The 23,128-nt window shown below is 40.9% G+C and overlaps 2 protein-coding genes across 3 annotated transcripts in view; both read left to right on the top strand.

Annotated features, from left to right (window-relative positions):
- Positions 1-153: 153 nt before the first annotated feature.
- TMEM170A (transmembrane protein 170A) lies at positions 154-12,504 on the top strand. Of its 2 annotated transcripts, none has more exons than XM_016196682.2 (3): positions 154-546; positions 6,857-6,958; positions 9,113-12,504. In XM_016196682.2, the coding sequence occupies exons 1-3, from the start codon at positions 414-416 to the stop codon at positions 9,241-9,243; spliced, it is 366 nt and encodes a 121-aa protein (XP_016052168.1). In that variant the 5' UTR covers positions 154-413; the 3' UTR covers positions 9,244-12,504. The 2 variants fall into 2 exon arrangements, with proteins under 2 accessions (XP_016052168.1, XP_016052160.1); XM_016196674.2 differs by having other exon boundaries at positions 161-546; positions 6,857-7,027.
- Positions 12,505-14,184: 1,680 nt separating this feature from the next.
- The window catches only part of CFDP1 (chromatin remodeling protein CFDP1), an 83,869-nt gene continuing 74,925 nt past the window's right edge, over positions 14,185-23,128 (top strand). Inside the window, exons 1-4 of the mRNA XM_016196664.2 lie at positions 14,185-14,380; positions 16,705-16,822; positions 18,366-18,582; positions 18,889-19,016. Of these exons, the coding sequence (XP_016052150.2) occupies positions 14,185-14,380; positions 16,705-16,822; positions 18,366-18,582; positions 18,889-19,016 (659 nt within the window). The remainder of the gene's footprint in view (positions 14,381-16,704; positions 16,823-18,365; positions 18,583-18,888; positions 19,017-23,128) is intronic.

Here is a 23,128-nt window from a genome sequence, read left to right on the forward strand (position 1 = left end):
ACTATTTTAAAAATAAAAAAAATAAAGCTACATCTTCGTCAGTTGGGGTGTATGCAGTTCCCCTACTTCCTTATAGGTGGCGCTGCAGGGAAGGGCAGAGCAGAGTGCGCCCTACTGGAGGAGGAGAGATTTTCCCAGTAGGGGGCGTATTCTTTGGGTGCTGTGTCTGTGTGAGCCTTACGCAACGTGAGGGGCGGGAACAGCTCTCTCCCCGCCCCTGCCCTCTGCGGCGCTCTCTGATTGGAGGAAGGACCCGTCACTTGACGGAGGCGTTGGGGTAGGAGGAAGAGGGCCGGGGCGGAAGGTGAGGCTGAGGCGGCGGAGGTACTGGGAGCCGAGTGGGCTGTACCTGAGAGCGAGCCACAGCAACGCCTCGGGCGCTCTCCCCCATCTCTGCGGTGAATGGCGGCGGGATGGAGCACGAGGGGAGCGGCGGCAGCGAGGGGTCTGCTGGGCTCCTGCAGCAGATCCTCAGCCTGAAGCTCGTTCCGCGAGTGGGCAACGGGACCCTGTGCCCCAACACCACTTCTCTCTGCTCCTTCCCAGGTACCGGCCCCGCGCCTGCGTCCTGTGCCCCCGCCGCCGCCGCGCGACGGTGGGGCAGGCGCCTTTGCCCCCCGTGCAGACTGGGTCTCACCGCCTCGCCATCTGGGGGCTGTTTTCCTTCCCCAGGGAGGGTCCCGCTCCCTCGGCCGAGAGCTGGGAGCTCTCGCCCCTCCCCCCGTCGCTTCCTCGCCCGCCCCTTGGACCCGGTCCCCCCAGTCCCGCGCCGGTGGCGAGGTCGGAGGGAGCGGCCGTGGGTGTTCACATCAGTGAAGGGAGCTCAGCCACCACCCAAACTAGTCTTGCTCTTTGGAGTTTCCAAACGCCCTAGTTCAGCCTTGAACTCGACAGAGCCCTGGAGGGGCCATGCCCGCAGGATGCGCCTGGGCCCTTGCTTCCCCGCCGGCCTCTCGGCTTTCACCACTCGACGCCCAGCCGTCCCGGCCAGGCTGAGGGGCCGTCGCAACTCACACTTAACTTTGTTTCTAGTCTAGTCCGTGCCCTCTTCGCCAGGAGGTTGCCTGCTGGCTGCTCGCATCTCCGTCCAAAGGCACCCGCTCCACCAGCTCCTCTTTCTAGGAATCGTTTTCTGAGACTTGTTGCCGAGTCTCCCGCTCACGCGTTGGAGATCTTCGGCGCAGCTTCTTTTTAACTCTTCCTACCCCCGCCGGAGCTTCTCCTCGGCTGATAGAAGGGGGTTTTCAGATTTATGATACAAGATAGAAAGCTATCTGTGCTCCAAAAGCCGAGAGGAGAAATTACGTGGGAAGGCTAATGAAAGGCTCCGCAGTTAAAGTGTGTTGGATCTCGGAAGGCAGGGGGACTGAGAGGCTGAGGTTGGGCTCTCCAGCTAGGCTGATACCTTGACTTAGTAAACAAAGCGAGCTCGGGGCCTGAGACCTGCGAAGGAGGAAGGATTGAATTACTGACTGCTGCTAGAAACCAGGCATCTGTGATTTTTTTCATCCACTGGGCAGCGGCTGCCAGGCGCCATTCAGTGGACACCCGGGACTTGCTCTGTATTACCTGTCTAGCATTTTCCCGGACAGGTCTGGGAAATAGGTGGTTATGGGGCAGATGCAGATTTAGCTTGAAATCATGCCCCAAGTGATAATCTGGCAGTTCACCTTGATTTGAAAGTCTTAAATACACGTTGACGGTGATAATAGGACATTCTGGAGACACTGTCCAAAAAATGAAATGTCCTTGCAGTCCTTATTTTACCCCCAACTCTTTGAGAATTTTCAAACTTACTGAAAAATTGAAGTGATAGTATAACAAATACCCATATACCTTTTACTTAGATTTGTTATTCATATTTAGATTCTTTTGCTTTCTCTCTATATATGTATACACATAACATTTTTACTTTCTGCAGAGCCATTTGAAACGAAGTTACAGAAATGATGGCTCATGATGCCTAATATGTTAGCGTGGATCTTTTAAAACAAGGACATTTTATGTCATAGCCAAAAAACTATATCACACCCAATTGTTTCAATTTCTTGAGATTGACATTTTTGAAGACTCCAGGCTAATTGTGTCTCTGTTTGTCCCACAATCTAAATTTATCTAATGGTTTCTTCATGATTACATTCAGATTAAACATTTTTGGTCAGAATACTGTCTACATAGGTGGTGTTATCCACTTTCCAGTGTATCGTATCAGGAGGCATTTATCAGTTTTTAAGTGTAATCATCTAGTGAAGATGGTGTTGTCAGATCTCTCCACTATAAGGGCACTTTAATCCTTTTTAAATTAATAAGTCATACGAGGTGATACTTTGAAACTGCAAATATGCTGTGCAGTCTGTCTGGTTTTCGGTTGCCTTTTTTTTTTTGGTTAGCGAAACAGTACTAATGTAGGTCTTTCGTAAAAACAAAGTGGCAGAAAGTGAACTTTTAAAAAGCAGGGGCTGGATGGGCCTAGTCAGTCTCAGATTCACAAATATTTAGAAGCCCAAGTGAAAACTACCAGTTTTCTTTTAAAACTTGCATTTATGACTTGCAGTGATGTAAAATTTCTTCCCAATTAAATGGCATTTTATAATACATGTATGAAAATTGTTATTATTTAAATAAAATAAGTAAATGAAAGGCAGGGGATACCTGTACACATTTGGCAAAGTGCAGGCTCTGGGCTGGGGGTATAAATATGCGTGAGATACAGCCCAGCACCTCAAGTTGGTCAGAATGTGATGAGTGAACACTTAAACTCCCTGCTATGTCTCATTTTTAGCTGGAATGATGGATACAATAGGTGCATGAAGTTTGAGCCTGCTGACAGTAAAATTCATTCATTGACCTGAATCTGGAATAGTTTCTATTTTGGCCCCCCTGAAAAGGTTACTTGTACTTTATGGTAACTCAATATGGCAAAATCATTGCTCTGAAATATTCTGTGGTTTATCACTATCAGGAAGCTTTGAATTGATTTTTTTGAACCTGCATTTGCAATTTAACCATTTAGATATCCGCTTAACCTTCCTTATTCCAAGTTGTTCAGATGTCTTTTGTTGTTGTTGTCATTTAAAAAATGCCTGACTGCCACCCTATCCGATTTGGCTCAGTGGTTAGAGCGTCTCCGGAGGATTAAAGGGTCCCGGGTTCGAATTTGGCCAAGGTCATGTACCTTGGTTGCAGGCTAGATCCTGGCCCCAGTCAGGGGCATGCAGGAGGCAACCAGTTGTTGTGTCTCTTTCACATTGATGTTTCTCTCTTTCTCTTCCTTCCACTCTCTCTGAAAGGCAGTGGTAAAAATATCCTCCAGTGAGGATTAAAAAAAAAAAAATTTGAATGCCAAGAAAGATGGATCTTTGTATCAGGAATGACAATACTTTTCTGCAGGTATGAATTTCATTAAAATCAATGTCACAGTGTGTCTCGTGGTAGGTAAACTAAAATCCACTAATGTTTGGTAGTGTGGTTGCTGGAATCAAGAATGGGTCACACTTGGACCAGTTATTTGTTCGTTCACTAAACAAATGTTTACTCAGTGTGCCTGTTGCATGCCTAGGCACCAAGTAAAGATCTGGTAGTGAACAAAACAAAGGAGTTTCACTCTAATTGGGAGAGAGAAAATAAACAAAATTTAAAAGTGTGGAAAGGAACAGCTGGTGGTGAATGTGAGGTAGGGGAGAGGGATAGTGAGTGGCGGGTCTTGTGTGTCCAGATGGAGTATTATTTTACATAGGGTAGGAAGCCCTTTATGATGATGCCATGGAACCAAAAACTGAAGGAAGTGAGGAGTGAGCCCCATAGCTGCTAAGAGAAGAGTATTCTGGGCAAGGGGGCAGCAGGTTCAGAGGCCCTGGAACAGGAGCTTGCTTAAGAAACATAAAGGAGGCTAACACAAAGGATGAAACAGTGTGGGCAAAGCGGGAAGGGGAGATGAGGTCAGAGCCCGGGGCACTGAATTGGAGGGTTTTGAGCAGAGGAGGGATATTCTGACATACTGTTTTTTAAGTGTGCAATTCAATGATCTTTAGTATATTTGCAGTTTGCAACCATCACCACAAGGAACTTGAGAATATTTTAATTACCCCAACCAGAAACCTCGTACTCTTTATCACTGACTCTCTGCCTTTGTGTGGAGAATGGATGGAAGGTCAGATCAGGACAAACAAGAACTAGCCATGCTAGAACCAAGACCACTGGGGTGAGTCAGGCCAGGGGGCACTCTCAGAAATCGGGTGAGAGGGCAGTCCGTCAGTAGTGTCAGGAGAGAGGTGGCTGCCTGCAGTCGGTAGGTAGTCCTGGTGGGCAAGTCGTCATTGGTAGGGAGGAGTGGAAGAGTATCTAGAAAAAACTCACTATTTTCCTTCACTGTCACACTAATATCACACTCATACTTCTGACACCAGATGTGTGGATTTTCCACACATGAGGCAATTCTGTGACATCAGTTGGGTGTCCTACAATTCAGTTCAGTTCTGACACTGTCTACCTGGAGTTAGCATCAGATCCCACAGATTAAGGCTCAATTCCACAAGACTGCTCCCACCCTGCACTTCAAACACCAATCAAAAGCCCAGGTTTTCCCTTGCGCTTCTGACCGACTGGCTATAAATCAGAGGTTCCCATCACCCGTTCCTTGTTTGATTAATTTTCTAGAGCAGCTTACAGAACTCAGGAAAATAGTTTACTACTAGCTCACTAGTTTATTACAAAGGATATTAAAGGGTACAAGTGAACACAGATGAGGAGATATATAGGGTGAGATCTGGAAGAATCCAGAGAACAGGAACTTTTGTCCCTGTGGTTTGGGGTGGGCCATCCTCCCAGCATGTGGATGTGTTTACCAACTCAGAAGCTCTCTGAACCCTGTACTTTGGGATTTTTACGGAGGCTTCGTCTCATGGGCATGATCGATTATTTATTCCACTTCCAACCCTTCTCCCCTCTCCAAAGAATGCATGCAGGGGGCAGGGGACTGCAAGTCAAGTTCTAATCTTATAATCGTGGCTTTCTGGTAACCAGCCCCCATCTGGGAGCCTACCAAGAGTCACTTTAAGGGAATAAAAGATGATTCTGGAAATTCCAAGGGATTTAGCAGCTCTGTGTCAGGCACCAGGAGCAGAGACCAATATAAATGTATTTCTTATTTCACAAGGGAACAGATGGATCCCCTGGCAGGTAGGTGGGATTCATTAAGAGACGGGTCTCACAGTGGGCGGTGTGGAGAGATGCAGGATTTTGAGCAATTAGAATCAAGGCAGTCCAGCATCAAGTTGCAGGACAGGGTAGGACTACAGTTCCCAGAAAGACTTATGTGGTCTGCTTAGAACCCCGGCTTCAGAGGACCTGGGTGTGTTCCCACAGTTGTTTGACCTGGAACATAAGGTAGAGTGGAGCCAGCTGAAAGGATGGCTGACTGCGGAGCCTCACTGCCCAGTTGGCTTAGGCTTCTTTCATTTCTGCTGATTGGGGCTGGTTGGCCTTGAGCCTTGCTTGGAATTTAGGTGACTCAGCTGTAGACATTAGAGGGCCAGGGAGCCAGCCATTACGAACCCCTTTAGTTAATGCAGAATTCAACTAGAGGATTCTAAAATCTATGTGGTTTTTGTCTTTAACTAAAACTTCTGTTTGAAAAATTGATTTTTAAAGATAAAAAGTTCCCTGTCAGCGGGAATCTTTGTCTTTTTATGGTGTTTGTTTGTTTATATTTTTTACTGAAGTGCCTGGCATTTGGAATGGGCTAAATAAATATTTGTTGAATGAATGAACTCTTAGTGTTGTTGCCATTGAAACAACTTATCACAGACTTAATCATTTTACAGTTCTGGAGATTAGATGTCCAAAATAGGTCAGCAGTGCTGTGTTCCTTCTGAAGGCTCTAGGAAGAATTGGTTTCTTTGCTTTCCGTTTCTAGAGGTCACCTGCATTCCTTGGCTCTTGGCCTCTTCCTCCATCTTTCAAGCCTTAGCATCTTCAAATCTGACTCTGACCCTCCTGCCTCCCTCTTACACGGACCCTTGTGATTATATTAGGCCCACCTGGAAAATCCAAGATAATCTCTCAAGATGTGTAAGGTAATCACTCCTGTAAACTCCCTTTTGCCACACATTCACAGGCTCTGGGGATAAGTATGTGGACATCTTTGGGGCCCATTCTATCACCAGTGCTTAATCTGATTTCCCCTTATACGCTTTTATTACAGATTATCTGATCTATACTTCAACATCGGGAAGAGATGTGACTTTAGCTGCCACAATAAACAAAGCTGATGATAATGCACTTGATTTGAAACAGTGAACAAGGAAATACTATGAGATATGTAGACAAAGATTTTTGACAGTGTGTTGAGCCAGGAAATAAAAAGTACTGTATTATAATCAATAAATAGCTATTAAAGAGATAGGAAATTAAGGTGCAGTAGATTAAAGGGAGATCACTTAGGTGTTTTTTTTTAAAGTGTTTTATTGATTGGGGTTTGCCTTTGCTATTAGAGTCCTGTAATCCGTCCATCTGAAAAGTGGTTTCTAAACTGTGCTACTCATCTAATGTAATAAAGCCTTTTTTCCTGCATGAAGTGATTTAAGTGACGCTATATAAAATATGTAGGCACTGAGTAGCTAATGGATGTAACTCAGGGTTGCAGGAGGGTGCAGTGTGTTTCCCCCTCAGAAAACAGGTGGTGGCTGTAGTTTGCTGGTCCATCTAAAACCATCAGCATTTGGATACTTGACTGATGAACCTACATTGCAACTGGGTGGTTTTGAAAGTGAAGTAACTGGGTATAATGACCACCCCTTTGTAATGACTGCACTGGGTAAGGCGGTGATTTGTGACCTTTCTTTGCTTTCCCTTGTAGAGATGTGGTATGGTGTGTTCCTGTGGGCACTGGTATCCTCTCTCTTCTTTCATGCCCCCGCTGGATTACTGGCCCTCTTCACCCTCAGACATCACAAATATGGTAGGTTCATGTCTGTAAGCATCCTGTTGATGGGCATCGTGGGACCAATTACTGCTGGAATCTTGACAAGTATGTTAGACATTAAAATACCAGTCAAAATATTTCATATGACTTGTCAGTCAATTTCAGGACTCACTTTAGAAACATGAAATAAAAGAGTGATCTTTATCCACAGGTCCCTTTTTTAAGTATTTTCCCCTCACCCTCAGACCCCTGTTATTTGGCTAACATCTTTGATTCCCTCAGTCCGATTTTCTCTTGCTGGCTTCAGGGAAGCCATGTTAAGCTTTGTGAGGTACATCTTCTGATATAGGTCACTAGCAAAAGAGAGATATTTGTCATTTTGGAAGAGACTGCTCCTTCCTCATCAGCTGTCACTTTACTGATAGCATCACAGGATGGCTGGTGAAAGGAATTGCTTCCACTCATTCAGGTGTGATTACTTTAAAGATGGAAGACTATTTCCAATGACAAGAATCCTTGTTTTAAAAAGTACTCGGTTAATTATTTCCTCTTAGGAGTTTCTGGATAAGAACTGGAGTAACATTCATATTATAAATTACTTTTACCGGTCTTTTTTTCTTGGCTTTTGCTCATGTCACAGGGATGAGAATAAATTTAAATCTTTTTAAGCTTATAGCTAAAAAGAAATAGTGTATTTTATATAAATTAAAAATTGTTAGAAAGCAAAAATAAAAATCCTCTATTGCCACCTCCCTAAATGATAACCACAGTTTGCATTTTGGTATATGCTTTCAGACTTTTTTCTAGGTATACATGTAAAAAGTATATTCTTAAAAAATAGAAACATAATATTCCTACTAATTTGTAACTTTATTTTTACCTTGAGCTTCAAGCAGAAATCTCCCTTTGTCTTTGACTTGAGGGGTTTTGGGAGGACAAAGTGGCCTCTTTCTCTGTGTTCTGTAAATGGTGAAACCTTTGCAATAACACAGGAAGGAGGCCAGTTTTCTCCTGTGTGTATAAAGGAGTTTCCATACCTGGCCTTATCCAATATTTTTAACTATATCAGCTATCTTCAGAGACCCTCTGCTCCAGTTTCCTGACTGGATTACTGGATCTGAAGACCTGTTTCAGATTTCTCATCAGTAAAGTAGAGATAATACTGCCCACCTCATATGCTGTGTGATAATTAAATGAAATAATGTATATGTAAAGTATTTAACATAATACTAGCACATAGTCATTGTGCAACAAATGTCATGTTTATTTCTGTCTTTAAGATTTTTTGCATAGAGTCTGTTCCCTACTCATATCGCTGCTCTTTGTGTAAGCTTTTTCCTTTCTCCCATTCTTCATCATCCAAATCCCACTTTAGGGACCAGTTCAAGTTGCTTTGGCTTTCTACCCAGTCCACTTTTTTGGAGCTAAATTATAGAGGGGCTCAATGAAACACGTGCCTCCCAGATGTTAGTAGCATAGCATGTATGCATTGTCATTGGAGTGGGCATTTCAAAGTCACAAATGTTCCAGGAAACGAACATAGGTATTAGTTAATATTGTTCTTCTTAAACTCTGTTAATGTACCTTCACATCACATTTTAAACTGTAGACATTTGCTTGAGACATTGTTCGTGTTGAGTCAGTAAAATCTGTTCATGCTTGTGCTCTCTGCCTTGTGTCCCCCCGCTGGGTTCTGTGTACTATGAAAATAGGGATCACACCGTACAAAACCCAGAAGTACATAAATATTTGAATGAATGAACGTACTGAGAATTTTGTTTGGTGAACTCGGGAAGGGGGGTCTTCTGGGAACTTTGGATCTTTACTATGTCCAGGAGGCTCTCAGTTTTAAGGAGTCACTTTTCAACACCTAAAAGTGCATCAGTAATTTGCAAACCTTGTAAGGAATGCTTAAAACCTACACTAGTCAGCAAAATAGGGAAAACAAAACATTTCTATGATATATATTTTTAAAAATTTATCTTTATTGTTGAAAGTATTACAGATGTCCCCCTTCCCCCCCATTGATCCCCCCCACCTGGCATCCACCCCTGACCCCCATTTCTATAATATTTACATTTTAATGTAAAAAATCAGGAACATTTTACTTATAGTAGAATTTTAAGTGCTATAGATTCCTGATTATATTAATCTTGGTTTTTCTTTTAACACGCTTGAATTTTTGAACAGGTGCAGCAATTGCTGGAGTATACCGAGCAGCTGGAAAAGAAATGATACCATTTGAAGCCCTTACCTTGGGCACTGGACAGACGTTTTGTGTAGTGGTGGTCTCCTTTTTACGGGTTTTAGCTACTCTATAGCATATACCCGTATGTAATGGCATTGAACATAAGTTTTATAGAATCCTCAAAAAGAATACAATGTTGGAGGTAGTGTTTTCTTAGTTCTTCAAATGGAAGCAACTTGGATGACAAAGTTTGTGAAGAACAGCATCTCAGCCTTTTCTTCAACTTGAAGCTCTAGGAATTGATGCTCTTTTTGGACTCCTGTTGTTCTCAACGGAAACAAATCAAGTTTTATTTTGTTTAGATATTTTTTTGAGCCGTTTTACAGGTGCACCTTTACCCAAAGCCAGGTCAAAAGTGCTTCTGGGTTAGCAGTCTTTGCACTGAAATTCACAATATTCTGTGAGAAAATGAAGTGTTGCATATTTCAGAAAAACTATGGAAAATATTGGTTTATTTATGAGCATATATACTGTACTAAAAAATCTTATTTGATCTAATCATGATTAAAATTTAGCAGACTCTCCTTTTGCTACATCTTCATGATAGTGCCAAATAGGTTTTGGCTGAGTATTTCATGAAATAAAACGGGGGGAAAATCTATGACACAAGTAGTGGCTTTGATTCCACTGTGTGTTTTTTTTAAAGGAGATAATTACTGAATGATGTGACATTTCATGGATAACTATCTTGACCTCTGATTATTTAATATATTTTAAGAGATGTGAATTTGTTGTTTTATACATATTATCAAAATAAGGTAATTGAGACTTTTCTTCAGAATTCCAGTACCTTTTCCTATCACTTATATTCTATTTTATTAGGTTTAATTGGAAACATACCTTATTAAATAACTCGAGTTGAAAATTTTAAGCCAGATGGATTAAGATACTCTTTTGACATTAAGGCCCATTAAAAAGATACTTTAAACATTCTGTTATAGTTTTTCTTAGTGATTTTGGTTTATTACTGGCTCTTGAAAAATTGTATAAGTGCAGCTCAAACTAGTGTTAGGGTTATTGATTTTTTAGTTTTAATAGCTACTTGGTCTTCTTAGTTCCTTAGTGGTGGGTTTTCAGCCCACTTTTACAGTATTGGGTGTCACTCCCAGAAAGTGCCTAAAGTTTAATTTTCAGATCCACCTTTCACGATGTCCTTTACATTTTTCTTTAAGAGAATGTATGTCCTTAAAGAGAATTAAATACTGAGTTTTTTAAAACCCAATCTTAGCTATTTAAAATTTTCTTCTACTGCCTTTCTTTTTCATTAAAAAGCCTGAAGACTGTGACCTTCAAAACAGAAAGGATTGCAAAAATTAAGTATCTAACTTGATCCTTAACATTGAAACTGTTTTGTATGGAAAGCAATCAATGTTGTTATCTGTTTTAAAAATAGCTACCAGTAATTAAGTCTGGCATTTGTAAAGGAAAGTTTTCATTGTGAGAGTAGGGCTGATGGCCCAGGAGGTGATGTACACAGGAAGGCGTCTGTTTCACTTAAAGAAATATGCATTCTGACTTCTGATTAAAAATAGCTGGGAAGACCAATTTATTAAGGATAGTCAAAGAGAAAAATTACAAAGGGCTCACAAAAAGTAACTGGGCATTTTCTTTTAACTAATAGGCCATTAGCCCACTTATCAAAATTACAGTGACATATACTCAGACTGGGTGGAAAATTACAAGTAGAGTTGGAATGCAGGCAAATGTCCTTACAAATGCCCCAACAAGATTACTCCCCAGTGCTTAAATCCTTTCAAGCAAATTTTAAGTCTTTAGTTAAAGACTCTAGTTTTCAGTTGAAGGAGCTATGATTTTGAAAAGTAGTCCTTTAGGCCAAGAAATTTGGGATGTCGTAGCTTTTATTATAAGAAATTATTTGAGCATCTATCAAAGAATGCCTCTTAGCATTCTCACCTAAAGCATTCTTTTGGATAGAATTTCACAAATTGAACAAGGAGGCCAGTGGTTGGTGGGCCCCTTCCCCTGAATACTAATTTTTGAACATATTGATCTATGATTTAAATGTTTGGTTATTTTTCTTTTAGAGCAAAGACACAAAAATCAATGGATTTTGAAAGCTGTCTTCTGTTTCCTTCTCTTTCCTGTTTGCTATATTTTGATTATCTGCTCTTTTTAAAAACTTCAAATATAAAATATATCTTCAAATTGAGTGTTTCTTCCATCCCAGTATGTGAACATTCTTCTGTGAATATATGTATATATACTTAATATAAATTGAGCTTTGTAACTTGAAATGTTTTGGGGACAAAACTATTTGATAAAGAATATTCCTCCTCATTTTTAAATTTTTGTTTTTTAAAATTTCTCATCTCAAATACACAATTATTTGGGGGTAGTTGCTCAGATGAAAAAATACTGTCATTTGTGTTGAACATTTCATTTTATCATATATAGTTTTTGAGTTTTACCAACAACTGGCTTTCTGAAGAGACATATACAACCTCCCCATCCCCTAGCTGTACATCTACTTTTTTCTTTTTTAATGTGGGGGAGGGAGACAGCCCCCAACCATAAAAGCTGATTTCTGGATTCTTTAAAATGGGTATTTGGGAGTAAAGGCATTTCATGAAAACTTAAGTCCACATTTAAAAGCATAATGAATATTCCAAGAGAAATATGTCTCTTTGTGCTAGTTCTTTTTTTTTTTTTTTGCAGCAAAACATTAGTTCTTAGGAGTTGTCTAAACTAATGAGAAAAAGTTCATGCAAATAATTACATTAAAACCCTTCCTTGTGTTTTTTAAGTTTTAAAATTGTGTGTTGGCTTTTGATTCCAATGTCCTTTCTAACTGCTCTGGTTTGAATTAATTTCTTATTACAACTGCAATGCATATAACCTTCCCTAAGAAACCATTTCCTGAAATGTGAAGCCCAGGTGCCGTTAGCTATCCACACACAGAAAATTACCTGCATTTCCTTTTGTGCACTCTGTTAGGCTGGTTGTGACTAAAATCAGCTTAACTTTTGTATTAGGTTATTTCACTAACTGCTACAGTCAAAATGATCAAACCTTTGTATGATGGAAAATTATTTAAATTTTATTTTTCTACTGACATTTCTAATTCTGGTATAAATGTTTATCAATAAAGAATTACATTCAATTCTGTGAACTGGAATGACTATTTCTTTTTCAGTGGCCAATGAGTTTAATCTTTTGTAATAGAGTTGTCTATCTCAAGGTCTTGGGTTTTGGGTTTTTTTTATAACTTGGTACATAACATATGTTTAACAGTATTTCTTTTATGTTCAACTTCCTATTAATTTACAGTAAAATTCTTGTTCAAAGATGTGATTAAACTGTACTTATATGTGAACATGGGTCTTATTAACTCCACTTTGTGGGCTATATATTATCATCAACAAACTTTTGTATGGTTATACACTGGAATGGCAGAAAACTGATAGTGTGAAAAAATTTATTATTTCAATAGTAAGTCTACATGAAGAGAGGCTCCAAGTTTAGTTTAGTACTGTCTGTGACATCACAAATCTTTTCTTGCTCTGCCTGTTCAGCAAATTGGACTGTCCAATTTGGGTAGCTTACCCCATGGTCACAAGATGACTGCTACAGTTCCAGGCACTGCAGGCAGACGTACAATGCCTGGCAAGAAACTCCCCATCCATCCTCTTGTTTTTTGAGGTACAATATACAGTAAAGTACACAAATGTATAGATTGATGAATTTTTACATACTTACACACTTACGTGACTACGGCTTAGATCAAGATACAGAATGTTTCTAGCACCCCAGAAGGATACATGCAGAGTTCAGCCAGGAGCACTCAAGATTGTATGTATGTATCCAGGACCTAACAGAGGACTTTTCTTTCAGTTTTTAAAGAGGTGATAACCCAAGATTGGATAGTGCAAAGAGACTATAGCAGAGAGCGGGCTAAAGGTTCTGTTTGGCAGAGAGGACCCTGTAAATTATTGCCAAGAAAACACGGTAATAACGAACCAGGAATCTCATAGGGACTCGTGGGATTTGTATCGTGGCCAACTGGAGAGCCCTGCCTAAAGCCGCGCTCGGCTCCAGCCGACTTTCAGTTTGCGGGAATATGAGCCCAGTGTTGACATTCTCCAGCTAGCGCAAGCTGGGAAGGATTTAACACTTCTGGCCTTGAGTAACATGACCATAAATTTCTTTGGCTTTCAGCATCACAACAATGCTGTCCACCACAGCCTTTTTACCTGTTGTCATCTCAGGAAGCCACAAATTGAGCCGCTTTCCCATCTTCTCCATAGCTTCCTCACGCACTACAGATGCCACTTGAGCACTCTGTGGAGCAGCCTCTCGTACAGATACGCTAATTTCCTTTTCCTTTTTTTTTGATGTACTGAACTGTTGATTCATTAACATTGAGCTCTCGGCCAACAGCGCTACAACTCATGCCTGGGCGACGCTTGTCTCGCACATGTATTTTCTCCATAAGGCACCTCACAGCCTTCTCGCGCTTAGGAACAGGAGGCAGCGCTCCGGCACGACGCTTGGGGTCATTTCAAACAGCAAAATCACTCTAAAACGCACAAAAATGCAAAACAAAACAAAAATGCAAAAAAACGCGGCACTAAGTGGACTGCGAAAAATACACTTAGACATAGTATGAGAACTGGACCAAAAGTCTGATCGTCTGCCTTGCTCATTCTCAGCTGGTAAAACGCACCGTTGACTCAAAATTTCACTCTCTGCGCATGTCTGCAAATAACCCCAGAAATCACCGCGAATATTGTTTTTGGGGTTACAATAAATTTCAGCAAGTAAGAGAATACAAAAATACCAACCTGTGAATAGCGAGGGTCAACTGTATTCCCAAAGACATGTAATTTTGTTTAAGCACGTTTACTAAATTAAGTAGACTAGGTAGCACCGAGGACTACATGTCCCAGCGTGCACCGCTTCATCACGGAGCCAGTGCTTCGCCAACTGCCACAGTATCTCCTGCCGCGGCATTGGCCCGGAAGTGTCGCGTTACCGTCACGTACACGCACTGCGCATGTGCACTCGCAGCGGGGGCCCGCCCCAACCGCCGCCGCCCCCGCCTCAGCTTTGTAGTCTGTCCCTAGAGCTTTGCCTTGGGGTCAGCTGCTGCGGTCCTGTGGGTTGGCCCGCCCCGCGTGGCAGCGACATGGAGGAATTCGACTCCGAAGACTTCTCCTCCTCAGAGGAGGACGAGGATTACGTGCCTTCGGGTAAGCGATTCCGACTGGAGAGGCTTGCCCCGCCCCGCGACCCACGTGAGGCGCGCTTGGCTAGGCGTGCGTGGGCCTTGGTGGCTTTGGTGGCCCGGGAGCACGGGTCTCGAGCATCCCTGAGCGCTCCGCCCCTGGGGCCCGAGACCTGTGCGGGAGGACGTCTGGCGCAGCCGCTGCCGGCGGCCTGACTTCGGCTGCAGCCCCCTTTCGAGCGCGGGAACCGGCGCGGGAACACGGCCCTGCCTCAGGGGGCGCCGGCGGTGGTCCGCCATCCCCTAGTCACGCCAATGCTGAAATCGTCTGAAAGGCGGCCTGAGCGTTGGAAGTTATCTTAAGATCCGTCCTGAGGGAATTGCCAGCTAGCATCACGTCCAAGATAGCTCTGTCCACTTTCTGCCCCCAGACGGGATCTGGTTGGTAGAAAGTTCACATGATGCTTTTTGCCTGTTTGTTACGTATATGCCATTGCTCTTCTCAGAACTTTGTGTGTGTATTGTTTTGTATACAAACTGAGCGGGGCTAAAATAAATCTTGTCACCCAAACCTATCTCTTACGAAACTCTGCGCCTTCCCCAGACTTTCCCATCTCATAAAAGTATTCATACAATCCCTCTGATAGAAAACAAACAACCCTGGCCTGTGTGCTCAGTGGTTAGAGCATCCGCCGGCGCACTGAAGGGTGGCGGTTCGATTCCCGGTCAAGGGTACTTACCTGGGATGCAGGTGGATACCCGCCCGGGTTGGGGCGCGTGCGGGAGGCAACCGATCGATGTGAGAGGGATGCATCTATGTCTCTCTCTCTCCCCCTCTCTTCACCCTCCCTCCCTCCACTCTCTCTAAAAATCAATGGAAAAAAAATCCCAGAGTGAGGATTAACAACAACAACAAAAAAAACACCACCAAAAAACAAAGACACAAATAAAAACCCTTAGGAGTGGAGTCATCCTTATTCTTCCCTTTTGGTCCAACCGATCAACAAGTTCTGTTGTGTCTACGTGGAAAGGACATTTCTGACCACCTCCTTACCAGTCTCACTGCTACTGAGCTACCACAATCCTTCATTAGGATTCCTCATAGCTACCCCCCCTCCCCCCGGGTTTCCCTGATTCCAGTCTCCTCCACAACATTGATCTTACAGTAATGGCCAGAGTGATCGTTTGGAAACTAGTTTTCATTTTAATAAAAAAGGCTTGTTTTGAAACCAAGTAGTTCCCATCATCCCTCATCAGCTTCATTCTTCTCACTCCCAGCACACACCCTCCCACCTCAGGCCCTCACCAGCTCTCCCGTCTGCCATTGTTCCTGTGTCCGATTTTGGTTAGATCAGTATTTAGTTTGTTGATGTAGGAAATGCCCGAGCCTGTAGAGAATTTTTATAAGAGTTTACTTGAGCCAAACTGATAATGTATGTTGTGGAGCAAAATCTCAAATGCTCCAGATATGAACAGTTTGCAGTTTCTTTTATGCATTTAAGGTTAAGGAGGGATCCTGAGGAAGATTACTGAAGGTGGGGGAGAGGAAGGTGGGATTGGGGATTGGATTACAGGATAATTGAGGTTATGTGCTGTCTTGAGGGTGGCCTGATTTAGGAGGAAGGGTCCAAAAGGGGGATTTCAAAGGTGTGTTAACCTGAATATACCATTTAGTATAATGTTAGCTATAGGTTTTTCAGCTACTTTTTGTGTGTTTTAAGCAATTTACAATGACTAAATCACATAACACTAGCAGGTATGTGCTATTATTGTGCTCTACATTTTACAGATGAAGGAACTGAGGCTCCCTAAGTCATCCAGCAAGATAGTAGCTAAGCTGGGATTTGAACCCTGGCATTCTACATATACTGCCTCTCACAGATGCTTTTTATCAGGTTAAAGTTCCTCTGTTCCTAATTTGCTGAGAAGTGAGCTTTGTCAAATGCTTTTCTCCATCTGTCGATGATGTGTGGTTTTTCTTCTGTTGTCTGTTAATGTGGTGAGTTGCAGTGATTGATTTAAAAATCCCCCCCCCCTTTTTATTGGATTTATTGGGTAACACTGGTTAGCAGGATCCCTGTCCTCATGCTGTGTATAGCATAGCAGAAATTGCAAACATTAAATATAAATGGGACGAGTTATGGAGGAAAATATGGACTGCCATGGAAGCCTAGGATCCAGGAACTTAGCCTAGTCTCCAAGGACAGGGAAAACTTCTCTAAGGAAGTAATATTTTAGTTAGTTGAAGAATAGAGGGAAGTACTAGACTTTTTTCTTAACACAAATGTCTCAACTTGCTGTGAAAACCTTTATTCCTGCCTTTCTGACTGCCCTGTTCTGTGATTTCAGGTGGAGAGTATAGTGAAGACGATGTAAATGAATTAGTGAAGGAAGATGAAGTGGATGGTGAAGAGCAGACACAGAAAACCAAAGGGCAAAAAAGGAAGGCTCAGAGCATTCCTCCCAGGTGATGCTGCCCACAATGCCCCTAGAAGTCAGGGCTGTTATCCCAGCTGTCCTGATTGTTCTGATCAATTTCTTGCTGCTAGGGTTTCTTACCTTTTTCTCTTCGAGAGAAACATTTGATGACATTTTAGGATTAAATTTTTCGCCTCTGGCAAGGTTTAAAATTTTTCGAGCATTAATTTAAAAAATTTAATAGGTAGAACATAAACATAGTTTAAATGAAAAGCTTAGTTACTACAAAAATATGTACCCCATCTCTAGCCCCTGTTCCTGTGTCTCAAAAGAACTATGCTACCAGAGATATTCTATGCATATATAAGCATGTATGTATATCTTTCCTACGCTCTTTAAAAACGAGCAACAACAATTAGCATACTCTGTATATCGTTTCTCATTTTCATTATTTCACATCTTGGAGATGATACCATGGCAGTATATCTAGCTATACCTTATTCTTTTCATTGGCTGCATAATATTCCATTATATGGATAGACCTTACTTTAAGTTGTTTATAGATATTAGCAAATTACCTTTCATAGGCCTGGTACTGAAATACATTCCCACCAAAAATTATGAAAATTCTTATGGGTTATTTAACTTAGATAAGAGAATCTCCCGTAGAAATTTTTTATTCTCTTTGATTGGTGTTTCTGTCTTCCTGGGCATTGAAGCAAAGAGCAGATTGTAGTTTATAAAAAGGGGGAAAGGAATTTTAGGTATTAGGTTCACTTGAAGTTAGAATCAATTTACTTGCATGAGTTTTGGGCCCAGTTCCTTTATCCTTGAAATTTTCTGTATTTCAGTTTTAATAGCTTCAGAAAATGGGAAGAAATGTGGATCCTGTTCCCTGAGAATTCTAGGAAGAAACAATGCAAATAAAATATTTTTTTTAATGTATTTTTATTGATTTCAGAGAGAGGAAGGGAGAGGGAGAGAGAGAAACATCAATGAGGAGAGTCATTGACTGGCTGCCTCCTGCATGCCCCCTGCTGGGGATCAATCCCACAACCTGGGCATGTGCTCCGACGGGGAATCAAACCAGGATCTCCTGGATCATAGGTTGATGCTCAACCGCTGAGCCACGCCAGCTGGGCCAGTGCAAATAAATTTGAGGCTCTCCTCAGTAAAACATGGTCTCCAAATGTAATGACTTCAAAAGGTCAAAAATACCTGATATATATATATGTGTATGTATGTGTGTGTGTGTGTATATGTATATGTATATATGTTCTTAGAAAACTTTCTGGACAGATTGATTCTGTGAGGTGATTTTGGGTGTTTCTTGGTGAAAATAACTGGTCCTGACTTAGAAGTAGAACACTATATTTTGATTCTAGGTGTTTAGAGGGGAAGCTAAGGGCTCAATTCTTTTTTTCTTCCACAAAAATCTCAGTGTATCTCTTCTACACCCCTAGTGTGCATCTTAATCAGTAGTCCCAGATTTAAAAGTTTCTTGGGTCTGCAACATTGTGTTTGGAATTGAGGAAGGGATAACATCATTTTGCATGTCTTGTCTTTCTTTTCCTTGTGATGTTGGTGATTAGGAAGAGAAAACAAGGTGGCCTCTCATTAGAAGAGGAAGAGGAGGGTCTCAGCGAGGCATCTGGAGGAAGCAGCAGTGAGGAGGAAGGCATGGCTGCAGAGCAGGAGGAAGGCGCGGGGTCAGAGGATGCAAGGAAGAAGAAGGAGGATGAACTGTGGGCCAGCTTCCTCAATGATGTGGGGCCAAAATCAAAAGTGCCCTCGAGTCCGCAGGTTAAAGTAAGTTGATTCATGAATGAGGTGAATGTTTCCAAATAGATTTTATTTGATTTACATACTGAGATTTGAAGCTTACAGCAGAAATCAGACTACATAGATGCCTTTTGATAGTAACTCTACTAAGTGAAAAAGCAAAGCATTCCCTATGGTAGGAGAAATAAGCTTTTCTAATCAAGTAAATTCTCAGTAGGTCTTTAACTGTTTAGAGATGAAACATTTATGAATAGCCATGGACAGCATGTTTGAATGGTTCTTTTAGATTTCATCCTTATGTGAAACTGATTACATTTCTTACTTTTTTCATAGAAAAGAGAAGAGGCTGAAGAGACAAGTTCAAATAAATTGTTGGTCAAAGCAGAAGAGCTAGAGAAACCTAAAGAAACAGAAAAAGTTAAAATCACCAAGGTGTTTGATTTTGCTGGTGAAGAAGTCAGGTAAGATGACCTTCATAAATTTTAGAACTAGTTCTTTTAAAAATGAGCATCTTCCCCGGCCAGGCGTGGCTCAGTGGTTGAGCGTTGGCCTCGGATCTAGGAGATCGAGATTCGACTCCCAGTCAGGGCACATGCCCGGGTTGCGGGCTCGATCCCCAGTCGGGGACATGCAGGAGGCAGCCAGTCAGTGACTCTCTCATCATTGATGTCTCTCTCTCTCTCCCTCTCTCTGAAATCAATAAAGATATATTTAAAAAGAAAAAAAAGAGCATCTTGCCCTAGCCGGTTTGGCTCAGTGGTTAGAGTGTCGACCCACAGACTGAAGGTTTTCCAGTTGGAAAGGGTCTCCAGTTCAGTTCAGGTCAAGGGTATGCACATCAGTTGCAGGCTGGGGGCATATGTGGGAGGCATCCAGTCGATGTGTGTCTCTCACATCAATGTTTCTCTCTCTCTGTCTTTCCCCCTCCCTTCCACTCTCTCTAAAAAAAAAAAATCAATGGAAGAGATATCCTCAGTTGAGGATTAACAACAACAAAATTTAGAGCATCTTTCTGAATGGTGTTATGAGTAATCTGTCTTCATTCCACTCCATCATAATATTTTGGGAGAGTTATATTTGATCTCAAGGAAAACAGTGGCTCCATGAATTATCAGAGAACATAAGTAGCAACCAACAGTGCTTCTTGCTCAGAAGGGCACAGTGCACTAATGTTAATGTACGGAATTTTGCACCTGTTTCTATTGCCTTTTCAGTTCAGCACTCTTTCTTTCAAAGAATCCTTTTGAATTTGAACTTCTTTATGTTTTGTATGTAAAGGCTTCGTTAGTCAAAACATCACTGCAAAGAACTCACTTTAGTTTTAGTAATGCATGATCAGAAATCACAGTCAATATAAGAGGGCTCATACAGTAAAAGCAGTGTGACTCGGTCAACCTTCATTTCTTTGGAATTTTTTTTTTTTTAACTTTTAAAAAATATATATATCTTTATTGATTTCAGAGAGAGGAAAGGAGGGGGAGGGGAGAGATAGAAACATCAATGATGAGAGAGTCATTGATCAGCTGCCTAGGCCACAACCCGGGCATGTGCCCTGACTGGGAATCGAACCCTGATCACCTGGATCCCAGGTCGATGCTCAACAGCTGAGCCATGCCCGGCCGGGCATCTTTGGAATTATTTCATCGTCATGTGGTTTATTACTATTGCTGCATTTAGAAAAGATGTGTTTTCACAAAAAAACGAGTTTTGTTTTGCCATCAGTAAATTAGCATTTAAAAAACACCAATTTTACTTTCTTAATTTAGTTAACAAATTTAAACTAATTTTTAAAAGTCACACTTGGTTAACAGTTTAAATGATTTTTAAAATAATTTATAAAGATAAATGCTTACAATCCCACTTCTGAGTATTTAGTCGAAGAAATCCAAAACACTAATTTGAAAAGATATATGCATCCCTATGTTCATTGAAGCATTACTTACCATAACCCAGATAATGGAAGCAACCTACGTGTACACCAGTAGGTGACTGGATAAAGAAGAAGTGGTATATATATATATACAATGGAATATTACTTTGCCATAAAAAAAGAATGAAATCTTACCATTTGCAACAACCTGGATGGACCTAGAAGGTATTACGCTAAGTGAAATAAGTCAGTCAGAGAAAGACAAATACCATATGATTTTACTTATATGTGGAATTTAAAGAACAAAATAAGTGAACAAACAAAACAGAAATAGACTCATAGGTACAGAGAACTAACTGATGGTTGCCAGATGGGAGAGGGGTTGGGGGTCTGTGAAAAAGGTTAAGGAATTAAGTATAAATTGGCAATTTCAAAATAGTCATGGGGATGTCAAGTACAGCTTAGAGAATATAGTTAGTAATATTGTAATACCTGTGTATGGTGTCAGGTGGATGCAGGACTTACTAGGAGGATCACTTTGTAAATTAAATGTCTAACCACTCTGCTGTACACCTGACACTAATATAATATTGTATGTCAACTATAATTGAAAAATAAATTATAATTTAAAAAATAAATGCTTACATTTTATCAAGCTTTTGGGTTTTAGTTGACAAAATCACCTAAACACATTCTTATGTGGTCTTTCTGCACATCACTAATAAACTAATATCACATGTGATCATCTTGTAAGTTTGACGATATAACTGAATTGATCTGTATTCTGTTTAATGTAGTGAGTCCATTGATCATGTCTTAAATATTATGACATTGTCAAATTGCAAACAAGTTTCTAAATACTTACTATTTCTATATTCATCTCCTCTTGGACCAGTAATAGATAGTATTGTGTGGTTTTTTGTTTTGTTTTGTTTTTAAAATATATCGTATTGATTTCAGAGAGAGGAAAGGAGAGGGAGAGAGCGAGAGAGAAACATCAATGATGAGAGAGTCATTGATCGGCTGCCTCCTGCACACCCCCGACTGGGGATCGAGCCCGCAACCCGGGCATGTGCCCTGACCGGGAATCGAACCCTGATCGCCTGGATCCTAGGCCGATGCTCAATCGCTGAGCCACGCCCAGCCGGGCAGCCCACATTTTAAGTAGCTCTATGTATGATTCTACTCAGATTTCCCCCCGGTTGTTCTAATAATGTTCTTTACAACTCTATTTCTCGTTCAGTCCAATATCCAATCCAGGATTATACACTGCATTTAGTCTTTTTAGCCTCCTTGAAATTAGACTGTTTTTAAGCCTTTTTTGTATTTCTTAACATATGTTGTTCGAGTCCATCTGTGTTGTAGAATGTCCCTCAGTTTGGATTGTTGAATTGTTTCCTGTGACTGGCATCAGGTTAATCACTTTAGATACTACATTGATGGTGTTTTGTCATCCTCGGTGCACCCAGTATTGGTGGTGATGTGATAGACCACCTAAGGCAATACCTTTCAGAATTCCCTGTCATAAAAACACCCTTTTCCTTGATAATCATTCATTTTGGGGATCCATTATGTAATTCTTGACCAGAAATCACCCGGGGAACTGTGGAGTTGTCCAATAGAGCATAGCAGACCACTGATGGTAAACCTTTAATGGTTTGGAAGGCCTACAAAAATAATACAGAAAGTGTTTAACATACCATTAGAAACAAGACCTGCATTATTTTCCATGTGCCTTATAGGATACCTTAAGAAAGATTTATTATAAATAACTTAACCACTGGCCCTACGTGAGAGTAAGAAAAGCTGGTGAGTAACTGTTGTTATGAGAAAGTATTAAATTTCCTGATCAAATTAAATTTTGTGGACTTACTACTATTTATTAACATAGTCTGACACAAATTTCCTATTTCGCTTAAAGCAAATGGTAATTTTAAATATTGGATGGATATTCAGGTAGCCTGCTATTTCTATGATTTGTCAGAAGAGGGCAGCACCATATCTATGAACAAATATGAGTAGGGAAGCACTTTTTCATAAATATAACAGATATATTCAAAAGTAACAAATGCTTATTACTTTAAAGACATACATTATAGAGAGATATAACATGAAAAGCAGAAGTTCTCTATAATCCCTTCTAAAGAAAACAAAAACCCTGTTGGCAATTTGGCATGATTTTTTTTTTTTTACTTGGATTATTTATATGTAAATTTAGGTATCATAAGGAACTCATGTAGGACCTTGGGAGGCCTGAATTTTAATTGACAACCAGATGCAAACTTGGTCTATAGATTTGAACGTAATCTTTAATCTCTATGCCATTCTGCATTTTCTTTTTGTATCAAGTTAAGAGCATTACTACATTTTTAAGAAATGTAAGAAAGAGCTAGTGATGACTGGGAAGAATTTGTAAGTATAAGCATAAGGTAGTGTTAGCACAAAGTTGGTCTTTTTCTAATTACATTTTAATAATTAAATTTTGGGTCTTTTACACACCCCCTCCCCCCAAAAGATGTGTAGCTTATTAACCAGGGAGAATGAGGACAAGTAGTATTTTCTATCCTTCCCTGTCACATAACCAACCAGCTGAGCGAATTAGCTCAGACTTTCCTAAATGATTCACCTTTTGGAAAAGGCCAGTCGTGGAAAGTTTCTGCCTAAATAAAGACTTTTCAGGAAGTTCTGAGCAAGTGAAAATGA

Source organism: Miniopterus natalensis, chromosome 18 (genome assembly GCF_054644295.1).
Source record: "Miniopterus natalensis isolate mMinNat1 chromosome 18, mMinNat1.hap1, whole genome shotgun sequence".
NCBI classification, from domain to species: Eukaryota; Metazoa; Chordata; class Mammalia; order Chiroptera; family Miniopteridae; genus Miniopterus; species Miniopterus natalensis.